This window comes from Xenopus tropicalis, chromosome 7, assembly GCF_000004195.4.
Source record: "Xenopus tropicalis strain Nigerian chromosome 7, UCB_Xtro_10.0, whole genome shotgun sequence".
Taxonomy (NCBI): Eukaryota; Metazoa; Chordata; class Amphibia; order Anura; family Pipidae; genus Xenopus; species Xenopus tropicalis.
Window position 1 is genome coordinate 114,390,896 of NC_030683.2, and position 19,515 is coordinate 114,410,410.

Consider the following 19,515-nt stretch of genomic DNA (forward strand, 5'->3'; position numbering starts at 1 on the left):
AAAAAGACATATTTCCATCACGTTCAACCATAAAACAAATGACTCAAGCGTTCCTGGTCCTTTTAATTTTTAATAATGTAGACACCGATATTGTGATTCCACCTGCAATTGGTGTTTTTTAAAAAAAAATAATTTACCCGGTAGCTTTTTTGCTCAGCAGCTCTGGCATTTCTTACGTTATTTTGTTGCTAGGGTCAAAATTATCCTTGCAGCGGTTTGAATGAGAAACTGGCATATGAAAAGGACTGAATAGAAAGGAATAAAAAGTAGCAATAAATAAAATTGTACCATTGCAGAACAATCATTTTATTGTTGCTAGGGTCAGTGACCCCTAACAACCACATAGCATTTTTAATTGCAAGCTGAAAAGAGGCAGAAGAGAAAGACACATCATTATAAAAGTATAAAAATCACTTGACAAGATACTGTAAACAAGACTTTCTGGTATATAATAAAAGTAGTTGAAAACACCCCCGTGGCAACATAGCGCTTATTTATATAAACTACATTAGAATGTCTGAAGTCACAGTAACAGTTCCTGGTATGTTATATATTATGTACATACAGTAACAGTATGTGATATAGAAAAGCACACAGTGTTTATTTTCTGTTGTTCCTGGGGCCATGTGTGTGTAGCCGCAGCCATACAAATCTCCCCAGTCCCTGCCCTTAGCAACAGCACAACAAACTCTCCATTTCCTCATGTGACATGCCTGTGCTTCGGCTTGGTTACTCTTGCCCTCAGCTAGGGTTGCTACCTCTTCTGTATAAACAAACCCACGCCCTTTAGGGCTGAGTACTAATCACTGCAGGTGCATGCCGCTGGTTGTACTGGCATCGGTCACATTTTAATCAAATCTGACTAATGATCAACAGGGTGTAGATATTTCAGGGTGTAAATATACAGAGAGAGTACTGTGATTCACACATCAGTGGGTCCTTTTTGACTATTACCATTTGCTTTACAGCAATGTCTTACATTGCCACTACTGGATTTTTATCTCCCTGATAACAAAGAATTAATTCTAGTCTCCGAGCCAGTCAGAGCAAAGCTCAGTACAAGTTTGGCACAACTGGGCACATTTGCTTGTAGATATGGGTGTATTTACCATAGAAGCCTACGTGGCACGAGTCTAAGGCAGCATGACAGTGTACATACTAAGCAGTACATATATAAAACATGTGATTTAATAGCTACTGATGTGGGTGCGGGAGGTAGGGTGCTATTCAGTATATTGGAATGTAGGGCTGCAGAGGTGTCTGCACAGCCCTGCATGTTACATTTCCCTTAAAAGGGACCTGCCACCCTAAGAAATAATTCCAAATTGTTATTTATTGTATTTGTCAAGCAAAATAAACTTTACTTATACTATAAACAATATTTTAATCTTATTTTCTTCAGCCTTGGATTTGCAGAAAGCAGGCAGGTGCCATTTTGTGGACATTGTTATTGAAATCTTTTTTTTGGCAGTATGGGGGACCTGAAACCCATGTCCATGCACTGGTTGTAAAATGAGATGTTGAGGAGAGAGGAGGAATGGGAGGAGTGCAGCAATATCTAAGAAGTTCTGAATTGAAAGTGAAAGTATCTGTCTGCCCCTGCTCTCTGCCTAAGGGAAAGATATGATTTCAATATATGATTGTCAGCTGGGATTTGTAAATGCTTTTATAATGGTTATGGGTGTGTCAATGAAAAATGAGTTTGGGTTTCACGCTTTTATTATACAGCTTTTTATGCCTGGGTGGTCCACATTAAAGCTAACTCTATGAAGGGGAATGTAGGAAATAAAGTACATTATTTAAGGCTATGGATACATGAGCAAAGCTATAATGACATTTTAGGGCTCATTTACAAATGCCATTGCAATGGGCATAGCACAGATATGTTTTTACATGCAGTGTTTCTCTCCCAGAATTCTCAGAAGCAATTGCAGGGGTGCCAGCTAAGCACCGTGTGGTGCAACTAACAATGCAGAGCCAAATTAGCAAATTGTGCACAAAGTTCATTTGCAATTTGCTGGCATCAGTGTGGGTGCTGATTATTTTACCTTATCCAGCAAAGCCATGCTCTGGTAGTAATGTTAGCATGGGATTTATTAGGTGCAAGTCAGTTGCCTGTGTAGGCAGTGTAAAAAGGGATCCCTGGAAGTGATACCAGCTCGGGGAAAAACTCCTTCTGAGGCCGTTACTGAAGCCTTTCAGTTCTGTAAGAAAAACTTCTACTTTCACATGATTAGTTAAAGTGTATGCTCAATTGCACACAGTTTTGTACTTGCAATGGCCCTGGAGTTCTGGGGGAAAAGCTGTATTGTGGGTAAAAACATGCTGATTTGTGTCAACATGCACTTGTGTTCATAAATGAGCCCTTAATGGGTGCAAAATGCTCTGCAAAATACCCTGATACAAATTGTAAATACTGTATTTGTGATTTCACAGCATTTCCTAATGGCTTACACCACCCACACAGCCAATTTACCCCATAGGTTTTTGGAGAACACTTTCCAATCAGATCAGAATTGCAGCTTACTAAAACTTTGGTCCTGTTGGGTACACCCCTAGGGCAGTGCTTGTTGGATTTTTCCAAGTTCAAGCCCCCTTGCAGGGAAAACCATTAGTTAGGCACCAGTTCGCTGATAAAAACATTACAAATATATCAGTATCAGCCATAGTGCCAAGAATGTCTAAAGGTGGCCATACACGGTAAGATTTTGGCGAGGTCACCAAACGAGCAAATCTTTCCCCCAATATGCCCACCTTGAGTGAACAATATTTTGCTTATGCATCCCAAGGGCCAAATGCTTGCAATACAATGTGGGGGATAAGAAAAGTCAGAGAGAGGAACACATCAATGAGATGATGCGATCCCTGATCCGACTAAAAAATCAAAACTGCCTGATTGACACCTGGGCAATTTTTGGTCAGGTAGGGCTGGGGGGGGTCCCCATACACAGGCAGATAAGCTGCCGCAACAGGACTCCAATCAGCAGCTAAAATCTGCCTGTGTATGGCCACCTTTAGGCAACACATACATTCCCCTGCTCACAAACCTCATGCCTTATTTACTTTAAAGCAGCGATTTCAGATGAATCTAATAGAGCAAATTAGAACGGAACGGACCAGTCATTAAACGTTCAGTGGAACGGATCAGTCATTAAACCCTGGCACCCTTTGAACTGGCACAATTAATTGGATTGCACACATGAGTAAAAATGCCAGTATGCACAAGCCCTTAACTAAACGGACCATTGTTGGATAAAGGGAGGGATGTGCCACCTTGGTACGGCAGATAAATCACAGTTCTGTACTGCTCGGCCAGTCAGTGCCTTGCTGGGGATGATCATAGGAAGTTATAGTTCCTCAGGTGGACCAATGCAGAGCCTTTTCACAAGGAGGTCGCCAAGCGAACGGATCTTCTCCTGATATCCCCCACCTACGGATGGGTGATATCTGGAGAATCCAGGCTAATTATTTCGGCGGGTATAGGAAAAGTCAGTCCGGGGACTGCATCAAAGAGCCGATGCGGTCCCCAATCCGACTAGATTTTTTAACCTGCTCGATTGAGATCTGGGCGATTTCAGGCCAGATATCGGTCAGGCAGGCCCGTTGGTAGTGCCCATACACAGGCCGATTAGCTGTCGAATCAATCTAAGGGACCGATATCGGCAGCTGGAATCGGCCCCTCTATGGGGACCTTAAGAGCGCTATACAAGCACAGAAAGTAGGAATTAAAAGAGCTCCAAGACCTGTGCTGTGTGTTGCTGCCTGCTTCTTGTTAGAGTAGAAGGTCAGTAGTTCCTGCCATTGTGTAACCATGTGGAGATTCCATAGGGAAGGACACGAGTGTAAACAAGTTCCCTGAATTGGAATGCTGATGGGCAGTTCTGTTTCCCAAGAGGCTCTGCAGCAGGGCTTAGCTTTACTGTTGTGCCCTTAGAGAAATATCTTCATAGCTTCAGTGGTAGAACACATGAACATCAATCCGTTATACTGACCTGCCCCTTTGGCCAGTATGCTCCAGCTGGGATGCCCATTTTGATGGAACTGCACATAAAGAGTTAATGGTAAATGCTGCTGTGTGCCCTGTGCTGGCTTTTGTTGGCATAGTTGAGCTCTGCTCCTCCCGTCAGCAGCAGATCGATGCCAGTGCAGAATGTGCCCTCTGCTGCCAGATACAGAGCAGCCTTGGCACATTCCTCAGCTGTGCCCATCCGTCCCAGCAGCTACAGAGACACAACAACATGCAGACAATGAGGGGACACTACACTGGCACTCAGAAGTCAAACATATAAGACAGGAGTTTTTAGGGACATATCTATCGAACTGTTTTCACCCTTCATTACATCTGGCCCTAACAATCCTATCCGGGAAAAGAGAGCTCTGGATTCCCCTCTGGCAAACTGTTGTGACCTCTATTTTCACATTTATCTGATTTTCTCCAATCACACAGAGAAGATAAGAATATAACAATAGCCTGACTATGTTGCCTGGTACTAGGGTTCGGTATGTGGTGGAACGAGTTGAATATTGGGAGGGGCTGGGAAGGACATAGCAGTTTTTGTGCACAAGTTGTGCGATAAGTTGAGGGCGAGGACTTCCAAGGTAATAATACCTGTGCCACGAGCAACGTTGAGAAGGCAGCGAGAACTCAGGGATATTAATGTGTGTCTGACAGATTGGTACAGGGAGGAGGGCTTTGGGTTTCTGCAGAACTGGGCTGATTTTTCTTGCAATGATGATGAGGCGCTGGGGGGCAGGAGGGTGCAGTGAGTAATTCTGTGATAGATGGGTTAGATGAGGTAGTGGGCATAGTAAGGGAGAAAGGGGGAAGAGACTGCTTAGGGGTACTTGGCTGTAGCAAGCAATGCCAGGCAGCAGCTGCAAGGGCAAACAAGGTATTGAGCTGTATTAAAAGGGGTATAGATTCACGGGAGGAGGGGTTATTCTTCCCCTTTACAGAGCGCTGGTAAGGCCCCATCTAGAATATGCTGTTCAGTTTTGGTCAAATTGGGTTTGTTTACACTGGAGAAGAGGCGCTTAAGGGGTGATATGATAATTATGTTTAAATATAAAAGTGGAACATATAATAACCTCTCTAATGCTTTATTTACCAGTAGGTCCTTCCAACTGACACAAGAGCCCCCATTCCAATTAGAAGAAAAGAGGTTCCATTTAAATATTCGGAAAGGATTACAGGGGTAGGGGAGATAGCTCTCAGTACAAGTGAGGGAATACAGGGGTAGGGGAGATAGCTCTCAGTACAAGTGAGGGAATACAGGGGTAGGGGAGATAGCTCTCAGTACAAGTGAGGGAATACAGGGGTAGGGGAGATAGCTCTCAGTACAAGTGAGGGAATACAGGGTTATGGGAGATAGCTCTCAGTACAAGTGAGGGAATACAGGGGTATGGGAGATAGCTCTCAGTACAAGTGAGGGAATACAGGGGTAGGGGAGATAGCTCTCAGTACAAGTGAGGGAATACAGGGGTATGGGAGATAGCTCTCAGTACAAGTGAGGGAATACAGGGGTAGGGGAGATAGCTCTCAGTACAAGTGAGGGAATACAGGGGTAGGGGAGATAGCTCTCAGTACAAGTGAGGGAATACAGGGGTATGGGGGATAGCTCTCAGTACAAGTGAGGGAATACAGGGGTAGGGGAGATAGCTCTCAGTACAAGTGAGGGAATACAGGGATATGGGAGATAGCTCTCAGTACAAGTGAGGGAATACAGGGGTAGGGGAGATAGCTCTCAGTACAAGTGAGGGAATACAGGGGTAGGGGAGATAGCTCTCAGTACAAGTGAGGGAATACAGGGGTATGGGGGATAGCTCTCAGTACAAGTGAGGGAATACAGGGTTATGGGAGATAGCTCTTAGTACAAGTTGATCCAGGGACCGATTGCCATCTTGGAGTCAGGAAGGAATTTTTTCCCCTCTGCGGCAAATTAGAGAGGCTTCAGATGGGCTTTTTGCCTTCCTTTGGATCAACTAGCAGTTAGGCAGGTTATATATAGGCATTATGGTTGAACTTGATGGACGTACATCTTTTTTTAACCTAATTTATAATCTTTGGAATATGTTGGCACTGTATAAATAAGGCTGATTCTCAGCCTGCATCAAAACGCCCCTACGCTGACACTAGCCTTCTACCTTGCCTGCACCTGGAAGCATTGTCTCTATCAGGGTGAAGGCAGACGCAGGGGATATCAGCAAAAAAAATGTGAGAGTTCCCATTTTACTACCGCCATGTCTGCCTGCATCCAGCGGAGATTATGCTTCTGGGCGCAGGCAAAGTAGGAGGCTGATTCACTGCGTTTTCCCACAGGCTAAGGCTGATGTCCCACTGAGCAGTTGAGTCGCCCACAATAGATCTCTGCTATTGCGACTAACCGACCCGAAAAAGAAGTCACTGGTGGAAAGCCCTTTGCATTGCTTCGGTAATCCAATGTCAAGCAAAGTTTCCTTCTGCAGGCAACTTTGCGCAACTTCAGAATACCAAAGCTGTTAGTTGCCCGCGATAGCAGAGGTCTCAACCGCCCCATGGGTTCTTGCCCCAAGAACCAGCCCCGGGCAGCACTAGCCTTAAGAATAATATTATATTTTTTGGGATGATAAGATCCCATTAAATAAAGTGTATACACATTCACAACAGGTCAGACAAGGCACACTGTACCCTGATTGTCTAAATCTGGTGCAGAAGGTCAGCATGGGGCCCCTATCCCAGGGCCACCCAGAGCAGGCCAGGTCTGGCAAACTGGAGGTCTTGGCAAATGGCACAGGAGTTGCTATAAAATGGTAAAATACCATAGACAGGAACAGTTTACTGGGCCCCTGGGGGGCTGTTTGGGCCTCACTGAAGCTGAAATGCCAGGGCCTATTTTGAATTTTACTTATTCTTTAATATTATTTAAATATAAATAGCTATGGAATATCAGTTATAGTTCATTGTAAAGTGAACATTCCCTTTCAGAACCAGATTTTCTGCACAAAGCCAGAATATACAGGATACAAATGGCACATTGAGGAACTCATGGCATGCATTATGCCTCACCCTCGTGACTTTAGCCGGATACTTTATGCTCACACTATAACAATCCGCCCCATGTGCCCTTATACCTTTAAACCACAAGCATCAACCAGAAAGATAAACTTCTTCTTTAATGAGGATAAAGGGGTGGGATTTATTTCTTAAGACAATATTACCTTAATAATTAGGAAATGCTTTTTGGCTATAAATCAGTATATTACTGCGTAAATGCTCAGGACTGCCCCTGCAGGGTTGTTCAGTCTACGCCCCAGTGAAGGAATTACCCCTAGCACTCACTGAAGGCTCAGACAGGCAACCTGTGGGTTCTGGCAAATGCCAGAGGGGCTGCTGTAAGATGCCACAGACAGTCACTATTTATTGGGCTGGTGGGGCTTTTTGGGCTTTTACTTTAAAAATATCAGGGCCTATTTTGAATCCTACACCGAACCTGCTTTGAGTCTATGCTGTGAGGTGGGACTAACTTACCGGACCCGCATTTCTGCACTGTTGAACCTGCAATCTGACCCACTAACGTTGGTGTTAGCTCAGCTCTTTGCTACTGGACACAATATAGTACATATAGTACATTTCTCACTAGCGTTGGACTGGGGTGTCCAGGGTACACCAATGCTGCAACCTTAAGGCCCACCCTTGTGACCTCAAGGGCCCCCTCCCTGATGCTTTGCCCCCTACCCTGCCCACACTGTGTCGCATATGTTTTACTTCTATTATCCTCCTTAACTTGCAGCTGTGAATGGGCAAGGGGGTATCCTCAGTGTCCACAGGGAGCGGGGTCAGGGCCACTGGGGCCCACCTGTTTTTTTCCCAGTGTCCCACTGGCCCAGTCCAGCCCTGTTTTACACTTACCTGTGCATCGATGCCTCCTTGAATCATAGCTTCAGAGTTCTTTGAGTGGCTTGAAAGCTCCTCCCAGAGGGGTGTCCATATGTTCCCAGGGGAAATGCTACAACACACAATATATATATATATATTCTAGTTTTGATAATATTGACTAGTCATTTTTATATCCCCTATTTAATAGAAGAGATGAAAATCTGTCTGTGAATTCTAGATTTTCATCATACTTTGAAAGGACTGAAAGCACTTTTGCAATATACATTTATTGTTTTTTCCAAGATATTAAGGCAAAAATGTACGTTGTATGTATGTTAATATGAATTAATTGTCCCAACAGCGCCACCTGCTGGCCAGTTTCTGACCCTGACCCAGCTGAGGAAGTTGTCCAGGGAGAAAGAAAGAGGGCTGGGCTGATGTTCTTCTGGTTGGGAAAAACATTAGAAACCTCAGATAACTTTTCTCACATCTTCCCTAACGAGAAGAACCAGCAGGTGGAGCTGTTCCCTTACTTCCTGGAACTTCCCTTAATATCTTGGAATATCTAAAAAAAAGTTACGAATGTAAAATGCGAAAGTGCTTAGAACAGCACTCTCATCAGTTATCCATTTACTTATTGGTGAAGCAAAGGGGCAAATGTATAAAAAAGGAAAAGGAATTTTCACCCAGCTAAGCCATGTCCTCCTAGTAATGTGTCTGTGGGGGGACTGAGTACTCACCCGCTACAATAACTTACACTGCTTTCCTTATTCATTCTTGGCCGGACTGGGACACAAAATGGGCCCTGGTATTTCAGTTACACAAAGTTAACTGCTCCCCACCAGGCCACTAGCTGGATACTAGCCCCACCAGACCACCAGCCCAGATACTAGCCCCACCAGGCCACTAGCTGGATGCTAGCCCCACCAGGCCACTAGCCCGGATACTAGCCCCACCAGGCCACTAGCTGGATACTAGCCCCACCAGGCCACTAGCTGGATACTAGCCCCACCAGGCCACTAGCTGGATACTAGCCCCACCAGGCCACTAGCTGGATACTAGCCCCACCAGGCCACTAGCCCGGATACTAGCCCCACCAGGCCACTAGCTGGATACTAGCCCCACCAGGCCACTAGCTGGATACTAGCCCCACCAGGCCACTAGCTGGATACTAGCCCCACCAGGCCACTAGCCGGATACTAGCCCCACCAGGCCACTAGCCTGGATACTAGCCCCACCAGGCCACTAGCCCGGATACTAGCCCCACCAGGCCACTAGCTGGATACTAGCCCCACCAGGCCACTAGCTGGATACTAGCCCCACCAGGCCACTAGCTGGATGCTAGCCCCACCAGGCCACTAGCTGGATGCTAGCCCCACCAGGCCACTAGCCCGGATACTAGCCCCACCAGGCCACTAGCTGGATACTAGCCCCACCAGGCCACTAGCTGGATACTAGCCCCACCAGGCCACTAGCTGGATACTAGCCCCACCAGGCCACTAGCTGGATACTAGCCCCACCAGGCCACTAGCCCGGATACTAGCCCCACCAGGCCACTAGCTGGATACTAGCCCCACCAGGCCACTAGCTGGATACTAGCCCCACCAGGCCACTAGCTGGATACTAGCCCCACCAGGCCACTAGCTGGATACTAGCCCCACCAGGCCACTAGCCTGGATACTAGTCCCACCAGGCCACTAGCCTGGATACTAGCCCCACCAGGCCACTAGCCCGGATACTAGCCCCACCAGGCCACTAGCTGGATACTAGCCCCACCAGGCCACTAGCTGGATACTAGCCCCACAAGGCCACTAGCCCGGATACTAGCCCCACCAGGCCACTAGCTGGATACTAGCCCCACCAGGCCACTAGCCTGGATACTAGCCCCACCAGGCCACTAGCTGGATACTAGCCCCACCAGGCCACTAGCTGGATACTAGCCCCACCAGGCCACTAGCTGGATACTAGCCCCACCAGGCCACTAGCTGGATACTAGCCCCACCAGGCCACTAGCTGGATACTAGCCCCACCAGGCCACTAGCCCAGATACTAGCCCCACCAGGCCACTAGCTGGATACTAGACCCACCAGGCCACTAGCTGGATACTAGCCCCACCAGGCCACTAGCCCGGATACTAGCCCCACCAGGCCACTAGCTGGATACTAGCCCCACCAGGCCACTAGCCCGGATACTAGCCCCACCAGGCTGAGCCTGATACTTACACACCAGGCACACAAACTATGCAATTCTCTCAGGTATATCCTTACAAAAAGCCTTGCTCTGAATCCTATGGCACATGTGTTGGAGCAGTAATATCCCTCAGTGTGCACCCACCCAGGGACACTACTACTTGGTTATTCCATGAACAACAAAGGTATCAATGCATGCTCATTGTGCAGAGGTTACCTGTTAATTCTCACATTGTGCCGACTCTCATCCACCGCCATTGCCTTTGTCATTGCTGTGACTGCACCCTGTACATATATAAATCCAGGTAAGCATCAGTCAAGGGAACAGTATTGGTTCAATTTAATTGTCACGCTACAGCTTCCAGCATCCATAAAGGAGAACCCACTCTTACAAGATGGCAGGAGAAGACATACCTTTGTGGCCACGTAAGGGATAGCGTGTTTCTGACCAATGATACCAACCAGGCTGGATATATTGATGATGTTCCCTTGTGTTTTCCTCAGGTGCGGCAGAGCATACTGAAACACATCAAGAGCCATTTTTAAGGAAGAACAGATGAAAGGATTTCCTGCACATGAAAGAAAACTTGCATAAAAGTACATTAATGGATATTATTATTATTATTATTATGCAGTCACCTTGTAGGTTATATAGTAAGGTGATTAAGGGTTTGCCCCACCCCAGTAGCAGCCAATCAAGCATAAGCTTTTTATGGTCTTGTAAAATTAGGCAAACATTAATATGTACAGCCAGGATAAACTCCAGGGTATCAGGGGCTAAAATACCCTGACTCTAATTATAGTCTATATTGAGCAGCAAATAGTAACGTATAAGAGGCGTAAAAGCAAATATGCAGGTCTGTTCTGTGAAATGAAATGCAAACTCAAGAGTGAGTAAATATGGTAAATATGGAGTAAGTAAATATATCTTAGGTTTAACAAGCTAATATGTGACTGGAGTTTGCCCGATCTCTGTTGTATATTAACAGACCAAAGCTGATGTGCATCTAAGGCCTATAGTGCGGAGAAGGCTAAAAAAAAATAATCAGCATCTCTTCAAAAAGCAATAGCTTACAGGGAGCAAGGAGATGCACTTCTCAATCTCAATCCAAGTCATGCCAATCACAGCCCTTATTTGGCAACACCCTGCAAATTCCTTATGTTTGTGTGGCTCGTCATCACTTTTACATCTGAGTGTGGCTTATGAGTAAAAAAGGTTGAGGGTCCCTGTGTTAAAGAAAGGGTGATGTGGGAAAAAAGCAATGGAGAAGACAGTAGTTGACAGTAGTTGCAATGTCACACAGGGAGATTAGTCGCCCATGGTTAAATCTTGGCTACCATGGGCAACAAATCTCCCCATGGGCAATAAAGTAAATCGCCGGTGGGGTGCATATGTGGTGCTTCATCTCCACCCTGCACTGGAAACTTCAGAAAAAAAAGCGTCTTCCCACCAGCGATTCTCTTTATTGCTGGCGGAAAGGCATTTTAGGGGATTAGTTGCCCGCAGTAGCAGAGATTTAACCGTGGGCAACTAATCTCCCTGTGTGCCATTGCAATAAAAAAGTAAATGTGAACAATAAAGCCCAATATTATCATGTTCACTATTCAGCAAATATTGATTGGAATGCAGTGCAGTTTATGATGTGATCAAATATATCCGATATTGTTCATTCTTACAGTATACTGTATAAGTACAAGGTTGCTCTTCTCTATTTAAACTGTAATAAAATAAAAAGTTTTAATGTTGTACATGGAAAGTGTCTCTTTCTTCTCTTTTTAAAAAATACTACCCACTATGCTTATTATACAGATATCCTAAACTCATTGCTCTTACACAATATTTCCTGGCTACAGTTGCTGTCCATATTTTCTATAAAATGTTTTTAAAAAGCCATTGGGTGCTACATTTTTCCATAGATGACAACCCCAGGGGCTGACATACACTGGTTTCCAGGGCAGATTATGGTAAGAAACTATAACATACACAAGTTCTTTGAGACCATGTTGAGTAGAAATGTGGGGTTCTGAACCTCCATTGTCAGACTGCTGTGTTGCTGTGCTCTCAAAGTATACTGGGGAATACTCCATTTGGTGCAAAAGTGCATATCCCCCCCAACTATTCTATTGATATATTATATACATAATGTTGTGTAACCTGGTCTAACAGAAAACCCTTTGTGCACGACAAGAACCACAATATGCTGTAGCAGGCCATGGGGCTGATTAACAGGGATAAGCGCTAAATTGCACAAGTGGAAACCAATTACATTTCTGCTTTCATTTTCTAACTGGTGGCAAACTAACTGGTTGTTGTGGGGAAATGAGTTGTGCAGCTTGGCACCTATGTTAGTAAATGGGCCCTCGTGCCTATTAACTTTTTGACATTAAATAACAGATAAACAGGTGAGGATAAACGTGTGCTATTGTGCCCATTGGGAAACCAAGAGTGCAACCCCTTACCTTTGCAGTAAGAAAGTAGCCAATCAGATTCAGATTAAGAAGGTCACGGAAATCATCAGCGCTGGTGCCATCTATTGTCTGTTCTGGTGGATCTACAATGAAACAGACATGAGTAACAGAGAGTACCAACTGTTCCGCGGGTTCTTTTTTCCCTTTTAATCACCCAAGAGGCACAGGAAAATCCGCACCTGAGTGGCAGAACGTTTCCCTGTCCATCAAAAGAAATAAAAGGAGCTTTCATTTGGGTGATTTGTCTTAAGAGGAGTCTTAAACCCGAGCTTTACTGCCGTGCTGTTTTATGTTCCTAGTGCTTTTTACAAGGTGCAGTTTGAATACACTTAGGGAAGTAAAGAATGTCTTTGTTCTTGGATTATGGTTCCAGTAAAGTTTATAGAGATCAGTAAGGTTTAATTATATAAAAGTCCCTTTTGGGTAAGTTAAACCCATACCTGCAGTAATAAAAATGATAATAACTGTATAAGGTTTTAAAAACCTGTAAAAAGACATAAATAGCAGTGCCAGGCCTAGGTGTTATAGCACCCAAGGCAAATGGTACCCCCCCTCAGTACATTATAACCCTTCTTTTTCCCCACATCGTCTCCCATACATTGGGTGTTATATCCCCAAACCCTTTATTCTTTTTCTCTGACTTTTCACTCCCCCCCTTTATCTCCTCCTACATTTACTTTCAGTGTTTCTATTCTCTTCTTTCACGCACTACACTCCCTTTATGCAACTCTCCCCTCCTTTATTCTTTGCACAATCAACCCCCTGTGCCCCCATCTCTTCCCCTCTCTCCTTGTGCAATTGTGCCACCTTTCTCTCCTCCTATTAAAGCTATAGCAGCCATTTAGACTCATGGAAATTAGGCAACATAATTGTTTGTTATTAGGTCAAGGCAAGTTTATATCATGTTCAGGATCCCTTAAGTGCCCAAATGAAAGGCTGGGTGAGCAGATTTAGAGTATTAGTACTTACGCCATCCTGCATTATTGATCAGACAGTCAATTTGTCCATAGTTCATCACAGTAATCTCAATCAGCTTCTGTTTAAAATAAGAAAAGTAAACAGAGAAATATAAGTTGTGCTGGCCAACTCAGCCCTTTTGGCTAACGCCCCATGGAGAGATTAGTCACTCTTGATAATCTCTGCTACCGCAGGCGGCTAATCTCTCTGAAGTGGCTTTCCACAAGCAACAAAGAGAATCCCCAGTGGAAAGGTCTATGTGTTGCTTTGTTTCTCCAAAGCCTATGCGATTCTCTTTGTTGCAGGTGGAAAAGCATTTCGGAGACTAATCTCTCGGTGGGGCATTAGCCTTACATGAACCCCATACAGAATATAGGCTGCAGGGATGTTTTCAGATGGCCCATTGTTGGCTGGAAGAAGGCAATGTTATGTGTGCCCAGTTTAAAAACAGTGTTTGATCACAGTGGGGGCCAATTTGATTACTTAGGAGTTTAGACCCTGGGCTGACAGTGGGCCAAGGGTACAGTTCTAGGGAGCACCCTGCCGCCATCTTGCTTCCTGCTGCCCTGGGCTGGGCACGTGTGCAGCAGCGTAGACATGATTAACCCTTTCCACTATTGGCACATGGGGCCTGACACTGCTCTTATAGGCTGGTCTTGTCCATTAGCCCATCAGTTCCATCAATGTAGCACCACGCACTGCCAAAAAACCCACTGTAGTTGATAAAAGGTTTTGATGCCTCAGAGTCAATGTTTGAAGAGGGTGGGGTTTAGTTATGGACATCTTTAATATAAAATACATCTCAGATTCAAACATTAGCCAACACCTAGATCCTTTCCTATCCATGCCCACTGGTACCCACTATTCAACCCACACCCCATTCAATCTCATGTAAACCCCATCCCTTTCCCAACCCACATTTCACTACTCTTCCAAGAAGACAGCAAGAGTTGAAATGCAGACATTCTAGACATTGTCGAATTCAGACAGGCAGCATGGTGGTGCAACAGCCCAGTCCTGGGATGAATCCCAGCCAGGACACTATCTGCAAGGAATTTGTATACTCTCCCTGTGCTTGTGTGGGGTTCTGACACTATTGCCCTCCCCTTAATTTGGATTTTGATTCCAGAAAAGGTGGCAACCCTTTTCTGGTTTCTTCCGACACTCTGAAAACATACAGGCCGGCTCATTTGCTCCTGCTGCCGCCGCACTGTTTCATGAGTCAGAACCAGAGAACAGAAAGGGATAAACCAATGCTGCTTTCGACTGCAAAAACAGACATAACATGGGAAATGTTTCCTGACCGCATATTGGAAAGTTGCTTAGAATGACATATTTTGTCATTATGCAACAAAAAAAGAGGTTTTGGGTAGAGATCACAGACACTTCAGCTTACGGTCAGTACAAAGCCAATCTGATTACTTCTATATTTTTGAATGAGAAGCTGAGACCTCAGGGCCATATTGAAACCAACCTACTCTGGGCAGACGTTGCATAGGCTTTGCCACAAGAGGGAAGTCTGGTCACATGGATCTTAAAGGGACAGTTCACACAGTTGCACAATTAAGAATTTAAAAGAATATCTTTTTCTACATAAACTTAAATGTAATTCAAAGGAAAACAACCCCTTTTAATCAACCTTGACATAGGCAAGAGTGTCCCTTTGTGCAAGTTGTGCTCTATAGATATCCGCCTGTCCATCCAGCTGTGCCCTTTCCTATTCTGTTTCACACCCCGAATAAAGGCTTTCATACCTTAATATCTTCTTCTTTTGTGACATCACAACAAACATATATACAGTCTCCTGGCCCCGCTGCCTTTATCTCATTCTCCAGAGCTTTGGCCTCTGTATCTACAAAAGGGAAAAATACCAAGCAGACTTTCTTGTAGTTCATTTAGCTCTCAGTTTGGCCTTAATGGGAAATATCATCAGTTCACTTTTTTTTTTTAATGTTGAGTTTAATATATGGGATGGAAAGCTTATTTGTTGTTTAGAATGTGCAGCCATATTGCTTCCTCTGTCAAAGGACAGCTTGGTATTTAGACAAAGCAGCCCCTGTGGCCAAATTGCCATCAAAAAATGGAATTAGGTAAAAATAAGAGAATAGGGTGTAGGAGCAGAGAAAGCAGACCCAGCAGTTGCTCGCTGAGGGGGGGCAGGGATATAGGAGACTGGTCTGGTGTGTGTGTGTGTGTGTGTGAAAAAGACACATTTCCCCAAGACGTGGGAGATTCCTATGAAGAGTTCCTTACCTTTCGAGCAGAAGACCACCCTGGCGCCACTCTTTACTGCAGATACGAACAGAAGGGGCACAAAAGAGAGAAAAGAGTCAGTGCTACAGGCACATACATGCAGTATCTATGGTAAATGGCTGCTGCTGTATTGTAACACACTGAGGATCCATAGTAACACATACATGCAGCAGGATTGGATTTTGGGCTTGAGAGAGCCTTTTGTCTCCACAGTGGGGACTTCTCCTAAAGCAGGGCCCACAACCTTTCTTTCCCGTGAGCCACAGTCAAATGTAAAAAGACTTGGAGAGCAACACAGGCACCATAAAAGTTCATGGAGGAGCCAAATAATGGCTAAGATTGGCTATTAGGCAGCCTCTATGCACACTATCAGCTTACAGGGGCTTTATTTGGTAGGAAATCTTGTTTTTATTCAACCAAAACTTGCCCCCAAGTCAGGAATTCAAAAATAACTCCCTGGTTTGGGGGCACTGAGAGCAACATCCAAGGGGTTGGGCAGCAACATGTTGCCCCCGAGCCACTGGTTGGGGATCACTGGCCTAAAGCTGCTATTAGTGCCATGTGGATGCACGCTGCAATGTTTGGCGACTGGTTTAGCCTGAGATCAGGAGCCTTAGGGTAGGAGAGGCCCAAATTGTGTCCTTCTAGCACCTAGAAACTATGACTCCCTCTTTCTTTGCACTGCAATTAGAACAGGCTTGGTGTGACGAACCAGAAAGCTTTTCTTCTATTTCCTAGAAAGAATAATCAGTCACCTGTCCCTTATTACCCACACCTAGCAGTAATGCCCCCCCTATAGTGGGTACTTAGTTACTTCCCAAAGACTAGGGGGTCTGGATGAATGAGCCCCATAGTCAACGAAGTAAAGAAGATATGAAAAGCCCAAAGCAAGCTGATAACCTCCGTATTGCGTGGGTCATTATAAAGGGTATAGTACATTCTACACGACAGAGCGCCAGAGAGGGGGTCGAGCCTACACAACCCATCCCCACAGTAATAACAGGAGAAATCCTGCCCTCTGGACTTTGAGCTGAACAGAACAACCCAACCAAACAAAATGTATGTGTAACTTGTCCTTCTGCCAAGTCAAGCCAAACAAATAACACATCCAGGGCAATGTACAGATGTTGCTGGGCCCCACTATGTATACAATAGTGACTGTTTGACTGTCATTGAATTATAAGTCCCAATAAGGTGGGTGCCAGTTATACCTCGAAAAGAGCCCAAGGGGCATATATTGGGCAATGCTAATATAAAGTGCAACTGTCTGCATCTCTTCCTTCTGCTCCCCGTTCTTTTTACCTACAGCTGCTGCTCTGGCCCTACAATGTGCAGGGTTGAGGGCCATTACCCTTGCTTCCCACCTCAAGCTTTGTTGGTGTGATTAACCTGCCGACCCTCAAAATCTAACAGAAAAGTAGTAATAAAACTCCATAGGGCAGAACTCAGTTGTGGATATTGGCTGAAAATGCATCAATACAACAACATCTGGATTCTAATTTTTAGATTCGTTTTTAATTGGCCTATAGCGCTAGGATGACAGCAACAGCAAGCTTCATCCAACAAGACTAATCATAGACTTAGTTATAAATACAGGAGACAGGGTTAAACCATCTTGGCTGAAATACTGAAATTAAGGCTAGCTCCATATCCTTTTAGAGCAACAATGGGCACATCCACAAAGTTGGTGGAAATCCTTAATGATTCTCAACACAATCCATTTTTAGTATCACTATAATTGTGCTGCATTGGCTTCTTAGCACTTTAGTTCCACTTGGACATTGGGCATTTGTTGAATGCCAGTTCATAGCATATATATATATATATATATATATATATATATATATATATATATATATATATATATATATATATATATACAGTATATATAAATACATTATCCACAATTCTTCATAAACCTCAGTTGTAAAGTGGCAAAGTGCCACTTTATGTGAAGGGGTCATGGTAACAATCCCCTATAAGCACAGAGACCCATTTTTGAGCTTTGAGCACTGGATTCAGAACCATTGCCTTACTCATTTGGCTCCACTCTAGTTATAAATGCATTGAGGCGCTGCACTAAACCAGTAGAAAAGTGTGGTACTGGCGCTAAATAGGGATGCACCAAATCCAGGATTCGGCCAAGATTTAGTCTTTTTCAGCAGGATTTGGGCGAATCCATGCCTTTGGCCAAACCAAATCTGAATCCATGACGTTTTGTCACGTAAATATGGAAGTTTCTCTTTAACCTTTACTTTGCTTGGTATTCGGCTGAATCTTTTGCAAAGGATTCGGGGTTCAGCCAGACCCTAAAAAGAGGATTGGGGGCATCCCTAGTAGAAGAATGCAGGTACCCCAGTGCCCAGGGCTGCTTTATGCCACTGCCCATATACACAATAATAAATAAAAGGCAGATACATTGGGATTTAGTTATAAACTTTAGCAGCAAACTGAATCCTTACCAAACTCCTTGACCATTGCTTCTCCGATGCCCTTGGTGCCCCCCGTTATGACTGCCACCCTGTCACGGTACCGCAGACTCAGCTCTGCCCCACTGGCAGCCATGGTGCTTCTCCTGCGAGGAACCCAGTAGCAGTGCCCAGAGCTGCAGGGAGCAGAACTTCAGTCACGCTCTGAGCAGCTGATCTAACAGGAAATAAGTTGGCTGAGCTCCAGGCCCAGGGAATTATGGGGGGCGTAGTCCTGAGAAGCCAGTGTTAAGAGTTATGTGGAATCCCATTGTTTTGTATGGAGAGGAAGAAATCTGCTCCGGCAGGGTGTGTATCTGTGCAGCCTGAGAATTACCTGCTAATCGATTAACAAGCAAAGACAGGCTAATAAAGCATTTATTACTATATAATGAATGTACCCGAATGGTTGGATACAGGAACAGGGAATATTTTACATTTGAGATATTGAATTAAAGGGACAGTATATCCCTAAAAACATATTTGCTAAATATTAGCACATCAAATAGGACTTATGCTAAAATTACATTCTATTGTTTTAATTAACAAAAATAAAAATTTTCCTATTTTTTGCCATTATAAAGCACTCAAAGCAAAAGTTGCTTGGTAAATCATCTTGGCATGCCATTGTCCTTATCCACTAAAGTACAGGTATGGGACCTGTTATCCAGAATGCTTCACACCTGAGGTTTTCCAAATAAAGGGTCTTTTTGTAATTTGGATCTCCATACCTTAAACCTAATAAAAATCATTTAAACATGAAATAAACCCAATAGGACTGTTCTGCCCCCAATAAGGGGTAATTATATCTTCGTTGGGATCAAGTACAGGTACTGTTTTATTATTACAGAGAAAAGGGAATCATTTAACCATTAAATAAACCCAATAGGGCTGTTCTGCCCCCAATAAGGGGTAATTATATCTTAGTTGGGATCAAATACAGGTACTGTTTTATTATTACAGAGAAAAGGGAATCATTTAACCATTAAATAAACCCAATAGGGCTGTTCTGCCCCCAATAAGGGGTAATTATATCTTAGTTGGGATCAAGTACAGGTACTGTTTTATTATTACAGAGAAAAGGGAATCATTTAACCATTAAATAAACCCAATAGGGCTGTTCTGCCCCCAATAAGGGGTAATTATATCTTAGTTGGGATCAAGTACAGGTACTGTTTTATTATTACAGAGAAAAGGGAATCATTTAACCATTAAATAAACCCAATAGGGCTGTTCTGCCCCCAATAAGGGGTAATTATATCTTAATTGGGATCAAGTACAGGTACTGTTTTATTATTACAGAGAAAAGGGAATCATTATAACC

General features: G+C 44.2%; 1 protein-coding gene across 1 annotated transcript; it reads right to left on the reverse strand.

Annotated features, from left to right (window-relative positions):
* Positions 1–3,626: 3,626 nt before the first annotated feature.
* On the reverse strand, positions 3,627–18,375 carry hsd17b14 (hydroxysteroid (17-beta) dehydrogenase 14). The gene is made up of 9 exons (XM_002934997.5): positions 18,186–18,375; positions 15,724–15,759; positions 15,225–15,322; positions 13,483–13,549; positions 12,505–12,596; positions 10,459–10,563; positions 10,262–10,329; positions 7,889–7,985; positions 3,627–4,220 (listed from the first exon to the last, which is right to left on the reverse strand). The coding sequence occupies exons 1-9, from the start codon at positions 18,286–18,288 to the stop codon at positions 4,056–4,058; spliced, it is 831 nt and encodes a 276-aa protein (XP_002935043.1). The 5' UTR covers positions 18,289–18,375; the 3' UTR covers positions 3,627–4,055.
* Positions 18,376–19,515: the final 1,140 nt, after the last annotated feature.